The sequence below is a fragment of the Anoplolepis gracilipes genome, chromosome 1 (genome assembly GCF_047496725.1).
Source record: "Anoplolepis gracilipes chromosome 1, ASM4749672v1, whole genome shotgun sequence".
Lineage (NCBI taxonomy): Eukaryota > Metazoa > Arthropoda > Insecta > Hymenoptera > Formicidae > Anoplolepis > Anoplolepis gracilipes.
The window spans coordinates 15,707,794-15,727,662 of NC_132970.1; the positions used below are offsets into that span (position 1 = coordinate 15,707,794).

General features: G+C 34.3%; 2 protein-coding genes across 2 annotated transcripts; one reads left to right on the forward strand and one right to left on the reverse strand.

Moving 5' to 3' along the window:
- LOC140664157 (uncharacterized) lies at positions 1 to 2,972 on the reverse strand. Its single transcript, XM_072888985.1, has 5 exons — positions 2,594 to 2,972; positions 2,046 to 2,193; positions 1,886 to 1,968; positions 1,064 to 1,202; positions 1 to 462 (listed from the first exon to the last, which is right to left on the reverse strand). Exons 1-5 carry the CDS (start codon positions 2,663 to 2,665, stop codon positions 254 to 256), a joined length of 651 nt encoding a protein of 216 aa, XP_072745086.1. The 5' UTR covers positions 2,666 to 2,972; the 3' UTR covers positions 1 to 253.
- A 1,391-nt stretch (positions 2,973 to 4,363) lies between these two features.
- On the forward strand, positions 4,364 to 19,373 carry LOC140664150 (ATP-dependent DNA helicase DDX31). Its single transcript, XM_072888971.1, has 9 exons — positions 4,364 to 4,567; positions 4,727 to 5,530; positions 5,609 to 5,875; positions 6,009 to 6,229; positions 6,392 to 6,998; positions 7,082 to 7,312; positions 11,812 to 12,154; positions 15,584 to 15,782; positions 19,065 to 19,373. Exons 1-9 carry the CDS (start codon positions 4,502 to 4,504, stop codon positions 19,201 to 19,203), a joined length of 2,877 nt encoding a protein of 958 aa, XP_072745072.1. The 5' UTR covers positions 4,364 to 4,501; the 3' UTR covers positions 19,204 to 19,373.
- Positions 19,374 to 19,869: the final 496 nt, after the last annotated feature.

Sequence of the window (19,869 nt, forward strand, 5' to 3'; positions counted from 1 at the left end):
TTCTTATTCATATTACAAAAAGAGATTTATGTCTTAAAAAATAATATGCTATATATAAATAGCGTAGTCTCGAGTTATAATGTCAAAGAACAAGTAATTAAAAAGCAGGTGAAAATCTCTTGACTTCTCCATTTCACACGTTGGTTCTTCAAACATCCTCCTCGATCCTATAAATTCTGACAATAGCTCACTTCGTGGCGATTCTGTCAGATTCCTTTAAGAATTATCCACAGTTCTTTGTGAACTTTCCCTATTATTTGGGTAGAATCGTCGGTGGACGTGGCGATTCGAACATGGAAAAGTTTTGCGAGAGAAAGGAAGGTGACTTCAAGCCACTGCCGTCCGTAGGTAATTCTGGTAGAAAATCTGACATTGTTGATTCGCACTCCACGTGATTCTGCTGTACCTCGTACCATTGGTTTCGAGCTGCGTGCACGATCATCCACAAATAGACGCTCAAAACTGAAATTATTGTCAAGCTTACAATCTCTTTCTTTATGAAATATCTCGTAAATTATGATAACTTTATAACAGAGAGTAAATACTTTTTTTATTAAATATTTTTTTTTATATACACATATATAACTATATTATAAAATTTATATTGTATATAAAATAAGTCAAATTAAGAGCAATTACTTTTTACATTTTATTTGCAAGTATAAAATTAACAAGGATAATTTAAAATACTCTATGTTTGTATTTAGAATTTGACAATTGGCAATTATAATTTTATAGCTAAAATTCGTTTACAATTATAGAAAAGGATTAGAAATATATTTGTACTTTGTAAATTATTATAATTTTATAACAGAAAGTAAATACTTTTTTTATTAAATATTCTTTTTACACACACATATAACTACAAAATTTATATTGTATAATAGAATAAGTCAAATTAAGAGCAATTACTATTTATATTTTGTTTGCAAGTATAAAATTGACAAGGGTGATTTAAAATTCTAGATATTTGTATTTAGAATTTACCGATTGGCAATTATGATTTTATAGCTTAAATTTGTTTACAATTATAGAAAAGAATTCGAAATATGTTTGTACTTACTTAAATAGCTGCTGCATGTCACAGATGTAGCTAAGGTAACGTTCTCATCGTATATTATTTGATCACATAGTGCCACGGTCTGATCTATTATGTTAATTATTTGCAAATACATCCAAGGCACAGCATATTTATGTCTTCTCTGTGAATGTACACGGAAGTTAGCGTAGTCGTTAGCGCGCTCGAGACAAGGCTGTTACGTGCCCGAAATACATCTTGCGGATAAAGAGCGTTTGACGAATTTGTATTCGATCGACAATGTCTCTACTCGCGACCTTTACCGCGAAAGGAAAATAATGAAATTTGTACATATACGCTTCACTTAGTAAAAAATGTGTACAAAACGACTTTCTTACTGTCAAATATTTTTTTTTTATCAAAAAAACTAAAGATTTTTCTATAGAAAATTATTCACCAAATGTATCGAGGACTATAGTTTAACGATACGTTCCAAATTAAAAAAATAAATATAGAAAAAAGATAAAATATATGATATACATAGTCGTGCATATATTAACACTTTAGTTGTAAACAATGTGTGCAAAAAGTTCCTTTAACATCAAATAGTTTTTGAAAATTAAAAAAATCAAAGATTCTTTTGTATTATTTACAATATTTATTGAGAACTAATACTTTATAGCGATACGTTCGAAATTAAAGGAAAGATATTTCTCAATATAATGTAATATTAGGTTTTTTGTCTTCCTTCCTTCTCTTTTCTCGATTGTTTACTTGATAACTTTCCAAGTATACAAAATGTCAATTTAAACTTTCACCAAGTTGTAAACAGTTAATTAGAAATTTATTACATTTCAAAACGCTTACCGAAATCGATCCCATGGCAAGATACATACTGGCCAGCAGAAACAGAATGATATATATCAAAAAGCACACCATGGCTGTTTGTGCTGAAATGTACGACGTTACGTTATTGTGTTGTTCATTTGCAAAAAAAAAAATAATTCACATTTTCGCACTCTCTTACCTTTCTTCTGAAGATGCGTATATCTAAAAGCTTGCATCCAGTTTAATCCAAATATTGCCCAGGACGTGACAGATTCGAAAAAATCTTCATCCTCCATCCTCGCAAAGAAGTTGCTTACCAACACGTTTATCATTAAAATCGAAATGGACTAACAATAGAGAGAAAAACAAACGAAACGTTGAAAGTGTGGCAATTAAAGATATAAATTTCTAAAATAATAATGTTTATTTTTGTATTCAAAAATTCAAACTTGTCTCGATAAAAACTCCATAGACCGTTGTAGACTTTGTTTATTTTCCAAGAAAGGGAAAGGCAGGGAGTAATTGATTTAATACATATCAAAAAAGACTTAATTTTTAAGATAATATCAAAATACTTGAAGAACCTACATATTCATTATTAATATCTCCGACATTGTTTTTGCCATGCAGAGTTCATGTTTTCAATAACACTTTGAGCAACACTTTTATCAATAAAATGTGCAAATCAGATACATATAGACGTTAGCTTCGAAATGGAATCGTGCCAGATGAAAAAGTCCAACTCACCATCGTATACGTCCCGACTATCCTCGCCGCAAATGACATGTCGATGCAGCAGGTCTTACAAGGACCAAGCATGTCGAATTTTTAAAATTCTTTTCGTCCGATCGCGTTGCCTTACAGACACGAAATGCCTGATCCCATCCGGCGCGATGGCCACTCTTCGCGTTACCTTGTCGGACACAATACTTGCACGATACAGCGTAAAAAATGTAAACACGCTTGGTCGGAAGTAAACACGCATGATCTTCGAAATTGATTCCCGGCTCATGCCCCGCCGATAATATTGTCAAACGATTTATCGATATACACTGTGTTTCGATATGTCGATGACTGTTGTTAAGACGAGGATTTCTGATTCTTTAACGGAGTGTCGTTGGTGAATTATCACGATACCTGATGTTGCCTCGGTGTTTCAAAGACGTGTTAATGATTCACCGTCGTAAATATGACGATCAAGTTTGTCAGCATATTATATTTACGCTTCTTCGCGCACGCGTTTTCAACAGGGACGTTTCATACGAGAGTCTCTTCCTCCTCATTTATAAATAATTTTTTTATACTAAATGCACACGCATATAATATATGTAATGTATGCGTGGATGCGTATGATGTTTTTTATCAAACTGATATATCAAACTGTATTTTGTTAAAAACAGATTCTGACTGTGTATTAATTTTTTGTTATAAATATTAGATTTTAGCTAATCATATATGTGATAAACTTATATGCAAGTGTAAAGCCAATTTTTGTTTCTCATTTTTTAAATTTTATTTTTTCTAAAAAAGTAATAATATGTAAACATTTCTATTCTAATTATATTTCAATTATTTTTTCTTTTATTATTTTCTCTCTATACAAAGATTTTACAAAAGGAAGGAAACATATATGGACATTTATTTTGTATAATTATATACATATATATTTATATATTTGATTATACATACATTATGCATTATTTGATAAAATAAACATATCTATCTTATTTTCAACGTACACAGAGAGAGAGAGAGAGAGAGAGAGAGAGAGAGAGAGAGAGAGAGAGAAAGAGAGAGAGAGAAAGAAGAAATTCAATTGCAAAAAACAAAACTTTTGTATGTAATAGTCTATCATATATAGTGACCGTCTCACCAACTCCATTTCTTCACAATATCGTATACAGTTACGAAATGCTTATTTCAATCATATATAATAAATAATATAATAAAAATATTTAGTTTATAATTCCATCTCATTATCATAAATTTTCGACTCATATTTTGACAACAAACTAAATTGATATGATATATGAATATATACGAATAATTAAAATAAGAATACTAATGAGATATCCGATAGGATACTATTATATATAAATTTTTTGCTTAGAATTATTACTCAAACATACTGATAAAATTTGTTATACGATTTCTCTCCGAAACACCTTGTATATATACATGTGTATATTATATATATTTTTTTTTTATATACATCATACGCATCCACGCACACATTACATATATTATATGCGTGTGCATTTAGTATAAAAATTTAAATATATATAAAATATAAATTAAAATATAATATATATAAATATATATTAAAATATATATTAAAATAAAAATTTAAATGTATATTAAATATATATTTAATTAATAACACTATATATGTATGTAATTAACAATAATCAGCAAAATTAAAAAAATATATATATATGTTGAGCAAACATATATAATTATATGCATACGTATAGCATAGAATCTCGAAATTAATCGAATCCGCGCTCTGAAGTGCGCGCATGCGCGCAGTTTGCCACATGTTCCGCAACGTGCTCATCGTGTGTTTCTAAATTACGTTACGTTTTACACGTTATTATTACCCGTTGTTTTGCAAAAAAAAGTGATTTGCTAATAGACAAACTATTTTGTTGTACAATGGCAATTCAAGACATGGATATTTCCTTAAATATAACGGCGGATCCAGTTTTCTCAGCGAAAACTGTAAGTACTTGGTTATAGGTTAAATTAGGTTAAGAAATATAAACACATGCATATATGTATAAAATATGTGCAAAAATATCACAAATTTTGTGTTAAAAAATAGTAATTCAGTAAATATATCAGAAGAGAAATTAATTTTTAATAAATATTTGTGCTTAGAATAAACAGAAAAGGACCCAGTCTTTGAAAACTTCGATTAAAAGATTGAAAAATCAATCCTTAAGCAAGAAAGGTATAGCAGTGAATAATGAGGAGTCAAAACATGTTAATGCACAAGAAATGGAATTTAAGAAAAGAATTAGACAGAAATCATTATCAACTATCTTTGCCAAAAAATTGAAAGAAGCCAATGTTGTCACTCAAAACGCACAGCCTCAGATTTTATCTCAAACTAAAGATATAACGGTAAAAGCTCCAAAGTTAGAAAAAATAAAACAATCTAATAAGAAGGATTTAAAATCTAATAAAGTTTTATCTGTAGCAAATTCTGATATTACAAATGAACAGACAATAGCTTTTACAAAGATAACAAAGCAACATATCGGTGAGACATTGTTGGCGAGAAAGAGAAATACTTCAATTGAACAAAAAAAATCACTTTCCGATATATTCTCAAATCAATTGAAGAAAGACTCAAATAAAATTGAGTTAAATGTATCACGTGACATTGATAAAGATAGTAAATTAAATAAAGAATCTGAAATAGTAACTAAGAAATCTCCTACTTTGAAAGTAACAGAGAGGATAGATAAAAGAAATGAAAAGAAACGTAAAGGTAAAATTGTAAATAATCACAAGGAATCAAACATTCCAAAACTAATGCACCAAGCGGGTGGAAAAGTTTCTTCCTTATTTGGCAATAACCCTGATGTACCAATGATAGGGCAGAGATTTGTAAAACCTGTAGACGAACCAGTTTTTACAGAGATCACTTTTGCAGATCTCAATATTCACCCATTTATGGTTAGTATTTACATTCAGTTAATGTTTAAAATAAAAATTTTTATATTAAAGTAATAATTTCTATTATTTTTCTCACAGATCTCAAATTTAAAACAAAATATGCACATAACTAAATTGACAACGGTTCAGCAAAAAGCGATTCCAGAGATATTTTCAGCTAAGGATGTTTTAATAAGATCTCAAACAGGATCTGGGAAAACACTAGCATATGCTTTACCTATTGTTGAACTGTTACACAACATTAGACCACAATTAAATAGAAACAGCGGTTTATCAGCTCTTGTAGTTGTACCAACAAGAGAATTGGCTTTGCAAACATATGAGTGTTTTATAAAACTGGTTAAAGTGAGTTAGGCAATATATTTTTATAGATATATTTTTTAGATATATTTTATAGGTATATTTTATAGGTATATTTTTTGATAAAAATATTTAATATGTGTATATATCAAAACTACATTATAAACAATAATTTTAGCCATTTACATGGATTGTACCAGGATATATAATTGGTGGAGAAAAGAGAAAAGCAGAAAAAGCTCGGTTACGAAAGGGATGTAATATATTAATAACTACTCCTGGCAGATTATTAGATCATATAAGACACACAAAAGCGTTAAAGTTAAATGAAGTTAGATATTTCGTATTAGATGAAGCTGATAGAATGCTTGATATGGGATATGAAAAGGATATTTCTCAGTAAGTCTTTTACTTTTTTTATTTTTTTATAAAGAAAAACAACAGATTGTCATATAAATTTCTGATATAAATTAATTATTATTTGATTTATTTACAATAAGAAAATATAGAATTAATAATTATGAAATTAATTAATTATATTCTATATGTTATATAATTTAGGATAGTAAGTGCTTTGAAAGTGTCAAGTTCCAATAACAATGAATCAGGATATGACGCTATGAAAATATTCAAGCAAAATATGACAAATATATCAACTGATAAAGAAATTTCAAAAAAGGATGATATAAAATCTGGTAATAAAATAGAAGAAAATCACGTTGATAGTGATAAAGTCAGATATGTATATCATTCAAGTGATGATAGTGAAGATGACAATCAAAGAATTATTATCAAAGAAAAAGAAGTTTCATCGAAAGAAAAGAAAAAAGATAGAAAATATTTAAGTGTGAAGAATCAAGGATCTGATTCAAAAGCAGAAAATGCTCAAAAGATCGAGCAAGAGTTTAAAGATTTAAATGAATCAAGAAGACAGACAATTTTATTGTCCGCGACTTTGACACAAGCTGTTGAAAAATTGGCGGGTCTCGCGATGCACAATCCAATCTTTGTCGACGCGGCTAAAGAGAATTTAGAAACAAGCGGAGGAGATACCAGCGAGATCAACGAAGATCTAATAGTTCCACAAAGTGTAATTCAGAGTTACATAGTCACTCCGCCTAAATTAAGAATGGTCACTCTGAGCGCTTACATCGCCAGTAGATGTCAGGTAAGGAATGATTTTCATTTTAAGAACAATGTAATTTTACAGCTATTCTATCTCTGTATATTTTTTGATATTTTATTTGTTAGACTCCTGGGGAGCATAAAATACTGATCTTTATGGCCACGCAAGACATGGTGGATTATCATACCGAAATTTTGTCCTCTGTCCTTACGAAACCAGTGGATGAGGATGACGAAGATTCCGATCCGTTGGTTGATGTAGAATTCTTCAAACTACACGGTAACATGACGCAGAAAGAAAGGACGGAGGTCTTCAAAACTTTCAGTCAAGCGAAAAGTGGAGTACTACTGTGCACGGTGAGTCATATATTTTAAATTAACAAAAATTACTTTAAATGTTGACAAAATTTGGACATAAATTTTCTTTTAGTTGAATATTTTATAAATACTTAAATGTCTAACTTGTCTGACTTCTTAATAGATATAAAGTATACGTCTAAAAAGTCTTCTGTTGTTCTGAAATATATCGACTATTTTTTCTAATTTTTTCTTATTCCTTTGATTAAAAATCTCTATAAATATTTAAAATTATTGTTTGCTCTTAAAATACAATACACAGAGCATATTATAAGATATTTTATTTGAGAGAGATATCAATATATTAAAAAAAATGATATAAAATTAAATATAATTAAGAAAAAAAGAGAATTAAAAAATAAACTGAGAGAGTATATATAATACAAGAGCAGTCACAAGGATAGCTGTCGGCACTCTCTGAGCTGTAAATTACACACACTCTCCATGACTTATTCTTTCGGGAGGGAATTTAATACCTTTGGACCCACGCTGCGTCCAGAGGTTAAAAATTATTCGGGCGCATGAGGCCTTGGTAATGAGTATAATTATGATCATCCGTTATCTGCTTTCCTCGCTTTCTAAAAAAATCGTTTAACAATTCAAACTTTGTAACATAACACATTAATTTTCTATAAGCGATTACTAATTTTCTTATGAAACAAATCGTGCCGCCAACAAGATATCCCCATAGTGAAAGGACATACATATTTTTATTCGATTTATAATACGATTAAAATATTTATAATATATTCATAGAGGCGCTTGTTTCGCTAATTACATTCTGTGAACGGCATAATTAATCATGGCGCTATAATGTTCGCCAAGTAATGGATAACTTTCTTTCCCCGCCGTTAATTACATCCGTATTACATCGGCCGAATTAATCTGACGTCGAATAACAGAGCAACTTTCTGATTCGCATTGAACTCTCGGCGACTGCTTTAACTGTCGTAATTACCGGTGAAAGCGATCGATTTCGTCTCGTGGTAAATTGTCGAAAATAAAACTCGCGGTCTCATTAAATCTTACCTCATCGGCTAATTCAGATTTTACCGAGAAATATATTGTTATAGCGCTTTTACGTGCCCGAAAGTATATCGCAAGCAGAATGCGTGCGTAAATGAAAAAATAAAAAAAAATATGATTAAATCTTGCGATGGCGAGATTTGTGTACGCACGATCGACATCACGCGAACGAGTGACAATCTTTTTACGCGCCGTGAAAATTAATTCCTTCCCGTCAGGCGATCTCTCGGGGTAATCGATTCGACCACGAAATTCGTGTGGGTCCTCTGTTATCTTCTCCTGTTATTCTCGTTAAACCCTATACACGAGCGTTATAATTAATTGACGTTCTTTCAAATTCGCGTCGCGAGAATCAGAGAGAAAAACAGCACATGAATCTACAAAATTGATAATATAAAGTTATAGTGATTCTCTGCGAGCGATACTTTCTCAATTTTATTCATCCTTGGGTTTCGTATACGTCATAATTTTTCCGAACAAGTTACAAACTTTGAATAAGGAAGTTGCAGCGAAGTAAGGCAATTAAAAGACGGAAAGATTAAAACTGCGGTCGAATATATTTGCGCTCGTTTCTTTGGAAGTGCGTGAATGTGAAACATTTGAAAATCCATGCACCGTTTTATGGTGATCTAGAATTCTAGATGTTATGTAACACGCTCCGATGCTTATTATCTTAATGAGAAACACCTTTTTTGCTAATTTTATTTTTTATATGCGATTTTTTACACGCTTTTCTTTATAATTGCATTATGCTGATGTAAATTAAGCATCTTCAGTGCCGTATGATTATTCATTCATTTTTATAAGGAACACTTATTTGCACCTTGCATTGTTCACTATCATTGTTCATTAATCTTCTTTTTGACTTAAAATTTTATAAAAATCAACTTTAATTAATTTCAAATATGCTAAGCAATTGTGTATTAAAATTAATATTTATGCAAGACTCAGAGAGAAAGAGAGCTAAAATTTCACGGTTTTAAATATTGATGTATTTAAACATTTAAATAAGAATATAGAATTTTTATAAATAGGAAACTACTAAAATAAAAAATTAAAATATTTATAAATATTTACTAACGTTTATTCTTGTAAATTTCTAAATTAAATTTTCTCGACTATAATAAATCTCGTTCGTGGTCGAACGTATCGACACGACGCTTTCAACATCGGTCGACAAGCAAGGGGAGAAGGGAGCAAAATAATTTACCGTGTACTCTCTTGGAGAGAAATGTCGGGCATATTTAACTCCTTAATGTTGAACTCCGCGGAATGCGCGATGGCAGCCGCCCACGTTTTACGAGGTCGCTACCACACGTAGGTTTTACGGCGGCGTTATTAATTTCCACGTTGAAAAGCCACGAAGGGGCATCCCCCTGGCCGGGAATGCTCTCAGCCGGATCCACCGCCGTGTGATCTATGGTCCGAGTGAGATGTTTTGAACGGCCGATCAGTTCTCGATCCCGCGTCCCGCCGATCCCCGGTCCCTTTCTTTAAACGATCGTTTGTCTTAATCGCCGCGCTATCGATCGCTCTTTGGCGCTCTCCGTCTCTCTTTAACGTGCGTCGAGACCGGTGGCTTGTATCGTTTTAATGCGCTAAGTGCGCTCGCTACGATCGCGAGCATCGATGAGATATTCTACCTAATTAATGTATTTTTTATTTCATCTTTTCTGCAGTTGTTCTAGGATTATTCGTAAATTATATGAAATTTTTTTTCAAGAAGTTGCCCAAGAAATCTCCCGAATTTTTTTTTCAGAAGATATACATATACAAATTTCGAAAGATTAATTTAAAATGCAAATTTCAATTTTCTAGAGATTGAATTTTTATGCATACAATTATTCCGCCTTCATTAATATTCTCAATCGCACAAAATAAATATCTAGAAACAGTTTCATCGATATTAATCAAGCGATAAAGTATAACGGAATCACGGGGCGAATTGGAATATATCCGGTCGATATTTATTTCGAGAGGGAGAAGCCGTAGAGATTGCTTTCTTTCTATTCCTTCACGCTGGCGCCCGGATCGCGCCGTCGTCGACGTGTGTTGAATTAATAGCAGGAAAAGATGTAATAAGAATACACGGATATGTCCGTATCGTGCCGCGAAAGAATTCCGGGGTGCCGCGACGCCCCCCACTGGTGGTCTGGGATTAGTCCTCGAGGCCTATCGAGAGAGAGAGAGAGAGAGAGAGAGAGAGAGAGAGAGAGAGAGAGAGACAAAGAGACAGAGAGAAAGGGAAAGAGACTCGGTGTACTCTCGCCACGGTAAATCATGGACTAGCCGAACGCAGGAAATCAGGGCTGTGCTCAAACGTTCACCGTTTGGGGTCTCGCAGCGGGCGCCCGCTTCGCGTATTCACGTCGCTACAAAACAAGAAATCACCCCGCGGTTTGTAAGACATTTGTACCAGCAGGTCGCGCAGACTCGTCGCTCGTGTTCGTGGAAGCAAGCTCATTCTCGACACTAGGACGCGATAAGTGCCAAGGACATTGTTCCGGCAGAATTGTCAACAAGAAGTTGCCATTCTTAATCAATCTTGAGATATGTATTTTTTATAGAAAAATGTTCCAGATGAAATTTCTTTGGTTTTTTTTTTAAAAAAACATTCTGCAACAGATTACTTTTTTTATTCTAAAATTTACTCCGAATGGAGGTATTTCGGAGAATGCTATTTTTTTAAAGAGAATTAAATATTTTTTTAGTATATATAAATTTCTTTTTTATTCTGCATATTAAAGATAAGATACAAAGAAAATAAAGACAGAATTTTATTTTATAATTGGAATAATCCAATTTATAAGATATTAATTTTGACATAAGCTATGAAATATCTTGTAAATTTTTTTTACTCTTTCAATATATAAATCACTAAAAATTTTCTAAAGATTAATAAGTAGAATTGACTAATGACATATGTATAAGTGTAACATTGCATCTGTATATTTTTTTCATATTTAATTGTGCATTTCTTATATCAATTAATTCAACTCATTATTTAATGTAAAATAAAATTATGGAATACTTGAAAAAATATTAGATATTTTATGTTATAATCGAAATAAATTATAAAATGACTCTTTAATTGTTGATTTGTTAATCATTCTTTCTTAATACTTTTATAATGTAGAATGAAACAGAATAAAGTTATGAAAAAAACATATGATTTCGTTCAGAAACCAAATAATCTTGAAATTTTAGAAATACTTCCATCTGAGACAAACTTATGTCAATCACAATGTTCTCGAAATCAAGTAACTTTTATCTAAAATATTCTTCGATAAGGCACATTTTAAAATTTATTAGAGGAAATTATTTCTAATAATAACTCATCTTGTACTATTGGTTAAATAAATTTAAACATAGAGCGTCGTGTTTTTCTTATCTTAGATAAACGATAAAAGAAGATTTTTTGCATGTCGTTTATCCAGAGCTATTGTAAGATGTATTTCTTTCTAATTATCCAGGATGTCGCAGCGCGAGGATTAGATATGCCGAAGGTAGATTGCGTCGTTCAGTATACCGGGCCAATTTCGGCAAGGGATTATGTTCACCGAATCGGTAGAACAGCACGCGCAGGGTGCTCCGGCGCGGCAACAATCTTTCTGACGCCCCCGGAAATCGAGTTCGTGCGGATGCTCGAGTCAAGGCGCATCAGAATCAAACAGCAAGATATGAACGATGTCTTGGACAAGCTACTGGGACCTCTTTCCAAGCACAATTCCGTGCAGGCGACAGCTATCGCCCTCCAAAACGATTTTGAAAATTTAGTATTGGAGGATAAGCAACTTAGCGCAAAAGCATGTAAAGGTAAGTGATTTTGTAATGCTGTAGTAATGATGAGATATTGCAATAATAACTATATACGATGTTATATAAAACCGATATATTTATTTATATATTTTTGCGAGTACATTTTAAGAAACGTGCGTGTAGTAAAAGCTTCAATCTTTGTTTTCGTGTGAGACAAAATGTTGATGAGGAGCTGCGAGACACGAGCGAGCATCTACTTTGATGCAGTTGGATTGTAACGAAAGCGCGAGCTGACTTCAGGGTAGACTAAGCCAATTCCACCGGGCACCCCACTCGCATATAAAGCAAGCAACCCCTACGCATACACATTATGGGACTCTTATTCTGTCTCCCTTCACATTCGCCTCGTTCGCCACTTGGATATTTACATAGTCTATCGACAGGGAGGGATGATCCTGTTTGCTATGCCACGGTTACTCTATTAGGGTCGTTACGGAGAGGAATTTATTTGCTGCAATAATAAATCCATTATACTCGATCTAATACTCGTGGAAGTGAAGACATTAGCCCTCTTCATATTCACGATGACTTTTTTTTTTCCCTCGCGAACTTCCCTTTCATATAAATATCGTCAATTAAATCAAACTTGTTGCTTGTTTCTCTTAAAATACTTCTCGATTATTTTGAATCTACAGAGTCTCTATCGTTTATAAATATAAAAGTATCTCTTTGTCACCCGCTTTTGAAGAATCTTAATCTTTTGAGAAAATTAATCTTTTCTTAACGCGATAATAAAAAAAAAGACAAAAACAACGTGAACAATTCTTGGAGATTATTTTTGGTAGAGGTGCATTAACGACTGTGTTACGTCAATTGCGATAACTGCGCGAACGAGCGACGAGCAATTCCAAAAAGGAAATTCGGGACCATTAATCTCTCTAAGAGGTTTTCGAGCTTCGAAATTGTCCCGCATCAGCCGGGGCTTTACACGAAGGTTAGCCACGGTTTTTGAGCGCTTAGCCGCCCCAGATTTGAGTGACGTTACACAGCTAACCACTTGACCGTTCCTTCGCACGTAGCTAGTGATTGATAGATTAATTGCTGCCGCCGTTCGTGACCCCCGTGGTATTGCACTTTTCGCATGGGAACCGAAGTTTGGAGGGAGCGAATGAGAGGAAAGTAGGAAGTGAATAACAAATTAGTTAACATCTCTCGATACATCTGAGATTATTTGCATTCATTATACGCATTAAAGATTGTGGAAAAAATTGTGGAAACATTTTTTTAACAAACAAACGTTTTTATTTATTTTATTAAGAAAATGGAATGACACGTTGCATTATATTTTCTAAAAGATATTGTAATTAATTCTTTAAACACAGATTATATATAATTTATATAAATAAAATTAATTTTCAGATTCATATTTAAATATTCTTTTACTTGCTCTTTTCTTTTAATTTTATATAATCATATATCTTATAGTAATGGAAAAAAAATTTCAGTTGTACGTAAGTCTCAGTATATAGTATTTTACACTAGTCGTAATACAAGATATACTCTTCAATGTTGGAATTAAGTTCATAAAAACGTTCGTGCAACAAAAATGTAGTGAAAAATAATGTGGATGCTATGGCAACAATTCCGAAATTTATTTAATTCGTGACCGGTGCAGAGTCGCTGGTCGACGCGTGAGCAGAGAAGTGGAAATCTCGCTAATTCGTAACATTATCACCCCAATAGAGCCGAACAGCCTTCAATAGCAAGTACAGCTCTATAGAACGAACCCCCTCGAGCTACGACCCTCGCCACTAACCTGAGAGATTCATCCACCCCATCCCATATATACGATTTGAGCCTCGATGCACGACTATATTCCATTCATCGTAATTCTCTGCAAACATTTTTTTAATATTATCTTACAATTAATAGAACCGGCGCGATGCGTAATAATTGATTCGCTAAACGTCATTCGATTTCATTAAATTATTTAACAGATTATTTATATTTATATGTCAAAATAATATATGTGGTGCGTAAATTGACAGATGTAATATAATTAAATTATATTTACATGTAAATTTAAGACGTTATAAATTTATTTACTACATTTTACATTTTTTAAAATTTAATTTCACAAGTCGATCTTTTAAAAAATAGCACATTTAAATAAAAAAAAATTTTTTTACATTGATCTCCCGTACTCGTCGCGAGTTAGATCGAATTCAGTGTATATCGCTCGCGCGTCTTTCACAGGGGGAGGTGGCCGACACAATCCAACCACTGAATGTGACTTCCGCCAAAACCACTTACGCTTTGTGGCGAGAGACTCTTAACAATGCGATACAGGATACAAATACAATAAGACGCAGTTACATCACTTAGGAACAATGCTATGCAATGTCCCGCTCTTACACTCCTCCCTCCCCTTATACTCCGTTCTCCTCGTCGCCCCGACTTCTCAGCTAGACACCGCCCTCACGTGTGATTTATGTGCTAAATGGAGAAAAACATTTCTCCCTTTTCAACGTTGACACCAAGCCGCAAGAAAGACTTCAAGCAGGGTTTCTTATGTGCGGAAGGGAGGAGTTGAGATTGGAAGCAGACGGAAATCAGGACGGAAAACGTTGAGACATAAGACTGAATTATGAAAATTAGAGACACTTACAGAGGACCCGAAGCGAAGCGCCCACTCGCGATTAAATCTATTCGATTAGATAGCCCCGTCATGTATCAAGTGATACAATGAATATATGCCATGCTTGAATAAATGTAAGGATAATGTTTAAGAAAATTTAACGACAAAATGATTATAAAAAATTGTCTTGTTATGTATTTTAATTTTAATTCATTATTATCATTATTATCAATAATAATTTGATTTAATGCCGTCATTTTCTTAATTTTTAACAAAACATTAAAAATTAGGCGATCTGTATGTATGATAGACAATCGAGAAACCAATTTGGGGTCCACCCTATCAGGATCGAAAGATTTTTCGCACGAAACATAGCCAGCGGCCGTGTCAGTCGAGCACATGTCGAGTTCTCTCAGAACCAGAGATCCCCCGGGTTTCTCACCCGTGAGCACAAGCAAGAGATGTTAAGAAGGGACGCGAGGGTGACTATTAGCTGGCAGCACTTGACTCGACCACCCCCTCCTTTACCGTTAATGCCCCTTAATAGCCCGCTACGGGGCGCGCACACACCCCAAGCTTGGAATCGGGTGCGGTCCAACCCCCCGTGGAACCACTTAATGGAACTGCGATTAATAAGGGCGCACTACACGTAACTGATCATTACATCCGAGTTACACGTGACCTCTTAAACGTAGACGAGACGAATGTACTTGACACACTGAAACGTTGTATCTCAATTTTATCATTTCTAGGAAAACAAATTTTAATTTATTGCTATTGGCTAATTGAGAGTGCGTGATTGGAAAGATATAATTTTTTTACTTTACGTTATAATCTCTTTTTTTCAGCATACATCTCGTGGATACGTTTCTATTCGAGTTATCCGCGCGACATGCGCGAGATATTCAATCGAAAGGAACTTCATTTGGGTCACTATGCCAAGAGTTTCGCGTTGAGGGATCCACCGCAACGAATCGGTGGAATCGGTAAGAAGCTACGCGAGAAAGAAAGTTCAAAGCCCAAGCATAACAATCGCCTACATAAGCCGTAAGTATTCAATTCTTTTTTTGTTAGAGGATAAAATAATTGTGTTCTTAACAAAAGTTTCTCGCTGTTTCTATCTGTCATATTGAATTGTCGGGTATAAACGCAAACTTTAGAAGCATAGTGACATGCGTGTGTGATGTGTGACACATAGTTGTGGTAAACAATATGTTTCCATTTTGGGAGAGAACACACGAACGTCACAAACCGTCACTGGCTGTTGACCCGCGCTCAGCTGATGACATGTCAACCGCGCGATCGCGGGGCCCATCGTCTCCGGAGTGACGGTATTAATGACGGATTCACGCGTGGCTTAGCGTGTTAACCGCTGTCTCCTCCCCTCCTCACGCTACCTCTACCTCGGCGTGCGTAGAGCACGTTCATGCTGAGTAGGATGGCTCGTGCGATAGCTCCTAGAGAGGTTGGCGGACGCATCAAAACTGTCGCTCTGTGTCATCCGTCATGTACGACGAACGGGCGGACGTGTTCTACGGTGGCTGGTGACCATAAGCCATACGGCTCTCATCGTGCTCGTCGTTGTGTTCTCCCCCCGCGCGTTTCTCTCCCCGGTGACGGTGTAGTCTCCATTTCACTCCAGCTAAACTCGCATTGTCTCGCTCGCTCGCGACAAATGTGTCTCATTTGCTCTGTCCCCTCCTCTCTTTCTCTCTCTCTCTCTCTCTCTCTCTCTCTCTCTCTCTCTCTCTCTCTCTCTCTGTCTCTCTCATTCTATCTTTAGCGGTGTGCATTTCACATGGCACTCTGCTGGTTTCTGCCCTTCTCTGGGCTTCTCTCTCTCTCTCTCTCTCTCTCTCTCTCTCTCTCTCTCTCTCTCTCTCTCTCTCTCTCTCTCTCTCTCTCTCTCTCTCTCTCTCTCTCTCTCTCTCTCTCTCTCTCTCTCCATTGTTCATAATTATACAATACGGCTATTAAACAGACTGATGCGACCGCCACTTCCGGCCGTGGCTACGCCATTTACGGAAACCACGGGACAGGCACAAGCCTCCCTCCTCTCTTTGCCCCGTGGTTCCGTCTCTCGCTCACGTTCACGAAATCCTGAAACTGTCATCCACCTGCGCTTGCTTCTTCTCGCTCGTGTGTATTCTCCTGTACACTCTGACTTTTTTTTTATTTGTTTTGACCTCTCTTTCTCGCCTTCCATTCATGCATTATTCTGATTTTGAATTCTGATTTTGAAGCGCAAAAAAATTTCTCTTATTTTCCAACTTTTTATTATTTTTTTATTTGTACTTTTTTACTTTTTATATATTTTTATTAATGAAGGTGGAAATTATATTTTATCTTATTTATATAATAATATGTCGATATTGAAATATGAACTCATTGAAATTATATAACTAAACATCTATCAGTCTTATCGTGGTTGCGTTAAAGTATTTCGCTGTTTATTACTGGTCTGCCAGTCTTTCTTTTATCACGACTGCAAACGAGAATCAAGCCCAACTACCACGGCGTCGTACTTATTAATTTCTACGCCAACCCTTTCCTTTCTGCTTCATGTATCACGTCGTCTGCATCACACGACTGCAGACCACCTTCTGTGTTTTTACCGAGCTTTATAATTCCTATGTTCTCCGGCGATCATTTGCCTGCGCTCTCTGCTATATTCTTCTATCTTTCTCCCTCTCTCTTTTCTCTCTCTCTTTCTCTGCGTCTTCTTTCTCAAACTGCCCTTTTTTTCGCGTTACGCGCAGCGAATCTTTTTCCCCCCTGAGACCGGCATTACGCATTAACGTGTTTAATGCGATTTGAATGGGCGTGCTTTGGGTGAACACGACGGGCAACCGACTGGTGCTCTCCACACAGGGAGAGAACGAGTCAGTTTTAATGGGTGAAAGGCGGGCACTGAGCTGACGGTCCAATGGATCGAGAGACGACCACGGTGTACGCCTCTGTGGGTGCGATTACCTTATATGCGACTGTGTGCGTATCTTACAGCCCAAGTGCGTTCTGCGAGTGTGTGGGCTTTTATTCCTTGCTATCATCCATTTGCAAGATTATTGTAGAATCGAAATTGTGGGTTATCCCAATTGTCAATTCATACATCACTACTTTGCAGCTGGAATAATCAATATTTTGTGGTTTGTACATGTGCAGGGGAAGTAGATTCAGGAAATAGTGCATTCAGGGTATTCCTTGGAAAAGTATAAAAAATTTGGAGTTCTCAAAGATTTTTTTGTACTTGAAAAAAATTAAGAAATTATCATAGAATTTTATTTAGACTCAGAATATATAGATATCTATCACTGTTATATATATTTGATGTTTTAACAAAATATTGAATATGTATAGTAAATATTCCTTATGATTTTTAGTGATAAAAAAAAATAAAAATGTTCATTTTATGAAAGCTGTTCAATTTTTTTCAGTACATTTGCAAATTTAGCACTTGAAACTTAAAAGGCTCTGTGTTTTTCCTTTGTATGAGTGAAAAATATTTAAAAAACACATACAAGAAAAAATTTATTTAAGAAAGTTAAAAAAACTCTTTAAAATATTCTTTTTACCTGGAATATTGAACGAAATTAGGTGGAAAATCAGAAACCTTTCAAGGAACTTTTACAAGATTTGAATAAACACCTGTAAGTTATGCGTTATGACAATCTGATTGAATACTATCTCTGTTAATCGGAAATAATTTTACTTACAATTGTAGTGAAACTAAATTACTGAAATTTTTTTAATTTATACTTATTCATTTTACAATTCCATAATCTAAATTTACTTTATAGATTTAGATTTCTATTCCATCAGATATCAGCTTTAAGATAACTTTCACTTCTTTTTGTACGTATTAAATTCCGTTTGTAGTTGAAAAAAAAAATCATTGATCATTACTGCGGAGTTAATAATAGAACGTATGTGTGTGTGTGTGTGTGTGTGTGTGTGTGAAGTACCGATTAAATGAGAGATACTATTGTAAAAGCGAGATAAAACGTGTGTTTCGTGCGTGACGCTGAGCAGTGGACAAAAACGCGGAGCGACGAACACGAAATTCGGTACGGCAGTTGTGGCGGAAGCCCACCTTCGTCCCCGTATATATCGGATGTATATCGTCGCTTTGCTGATGCGTTCTTCTTTTACTTTTTTTTTTCCTTCTTTTTTTCCACAATTTCCGATTATCGCGCTCTGTCCTCACCACATGTCGTTTACGTTGAATTACCGAAAATTGCGGGTTAGTCCTAATGCGAGAGAATTAAAGTACGCGCCCCGGGTGCTCTCTCTTTCTTTCTCTCTCTCCGTCTCTCTTTTTTTCGCTTTCAGATCCGACGGGGTGCCGCAAAAGGAGCAGAGGAAACAGAACAGCGATGGGCAAAGAACAGGGTTGTTGAAGAGGGCGAGGATGCTTAACACGTCCGAGTACGATAGCGGTCTCGAACCCCTGAAGAAGCCAAAGAAGTAATAGAAAAAAGTGTCTCTATTGTCTCGACATTGTAGTAAGGTAAACAGAAAATAATTTCACGTTTACAATCAATTGTAAATAAGCACCCATGTGTTTAAACACATGTTTCTCATGTTAACATGTATTAAATATTTTTTTAAATGTATCGATTAAAAATTTTAACCTAATTATTCATAATGTTTTATTTTTATTTTTAAAATTATTTATACTAATTAATTTTTTAAATATTTTAAAAAATTATAAAAAATGCATCTTTTCGCCATTTTTCTTGTGAGGGTTAAATATGATTATTATTGCAATATGTATTTTACTATAATATTATTATTCTTTTTTTTGTATTATATACTAGTGCATTTTATTTTATAAAACGTTCTGTTATTTTTTAATAGGTTTTAAAAATTTGCAATTTTAAAGTTAACATATAATTAAAACAATTATATGACACGTTATAATTAAGAGAAAATTTCATAAGAAAACTGATACTTAACGGATCTACTTTATTTTGCATTAATTGCAGTTTATATCTGGATAAGTACTTTTGATTGCCAAATCATCGTTTAACATCGTTCTTATAATGGGTTCTCCAGTTTTCCTGCGATTGCTAATAACACTAATCGGTGGCAAATACGCTGCGGCAAAATGCAGTAAGAAAAATGTCAGGTTTAG

Excerpts from the sequence above, each read along its gene's own strand:
- LOC140664157 (XM_072888985.1), bottom strand. The coding sequence starts at position 2,665 with ATGCTTGGTCCTTGTAAGACCTGCTGCATCGACATGTCATTTGCGGCG. Across the intron at positions 2,194-2,593 it reads TAGTCGGGACGTATACGATG|TCCATTTCGATTTTAATGAT; the intron begins GTGAGTTGGACT and ends CTCTATTGTTAG. Across the intron at positions 1,203-1,885 it reads TTGCCATGGGATCGATTTCG|AGAAGACATAAATATGCTGT; the intron begins GTAAGCGTTTTG and ends GTACATTCACAG.
- LOC140664150 (XM_072888971.1), top strand. The coding sequence starts at position 4,502 with ATGGCAATTCAAGACATGGATATTTCCTTAAATATAACGGCGGATCCA. Across the intron at positions 5,531-5,608 it reads TCAATATTCACCCATTTATG|ATCTCAAATTTAAAACAAAA; the intron begins GTTAGTATTTAC and ends TTTTTCTCACAG. Across the intron at positions 15,783-19,064 it reads AACAATCGCCTACATAAGCC|ATCCGACGGGGTGCCGCAAA; the intron begins GTAAGTATTCAA and ends TTTCGCTTTCAG.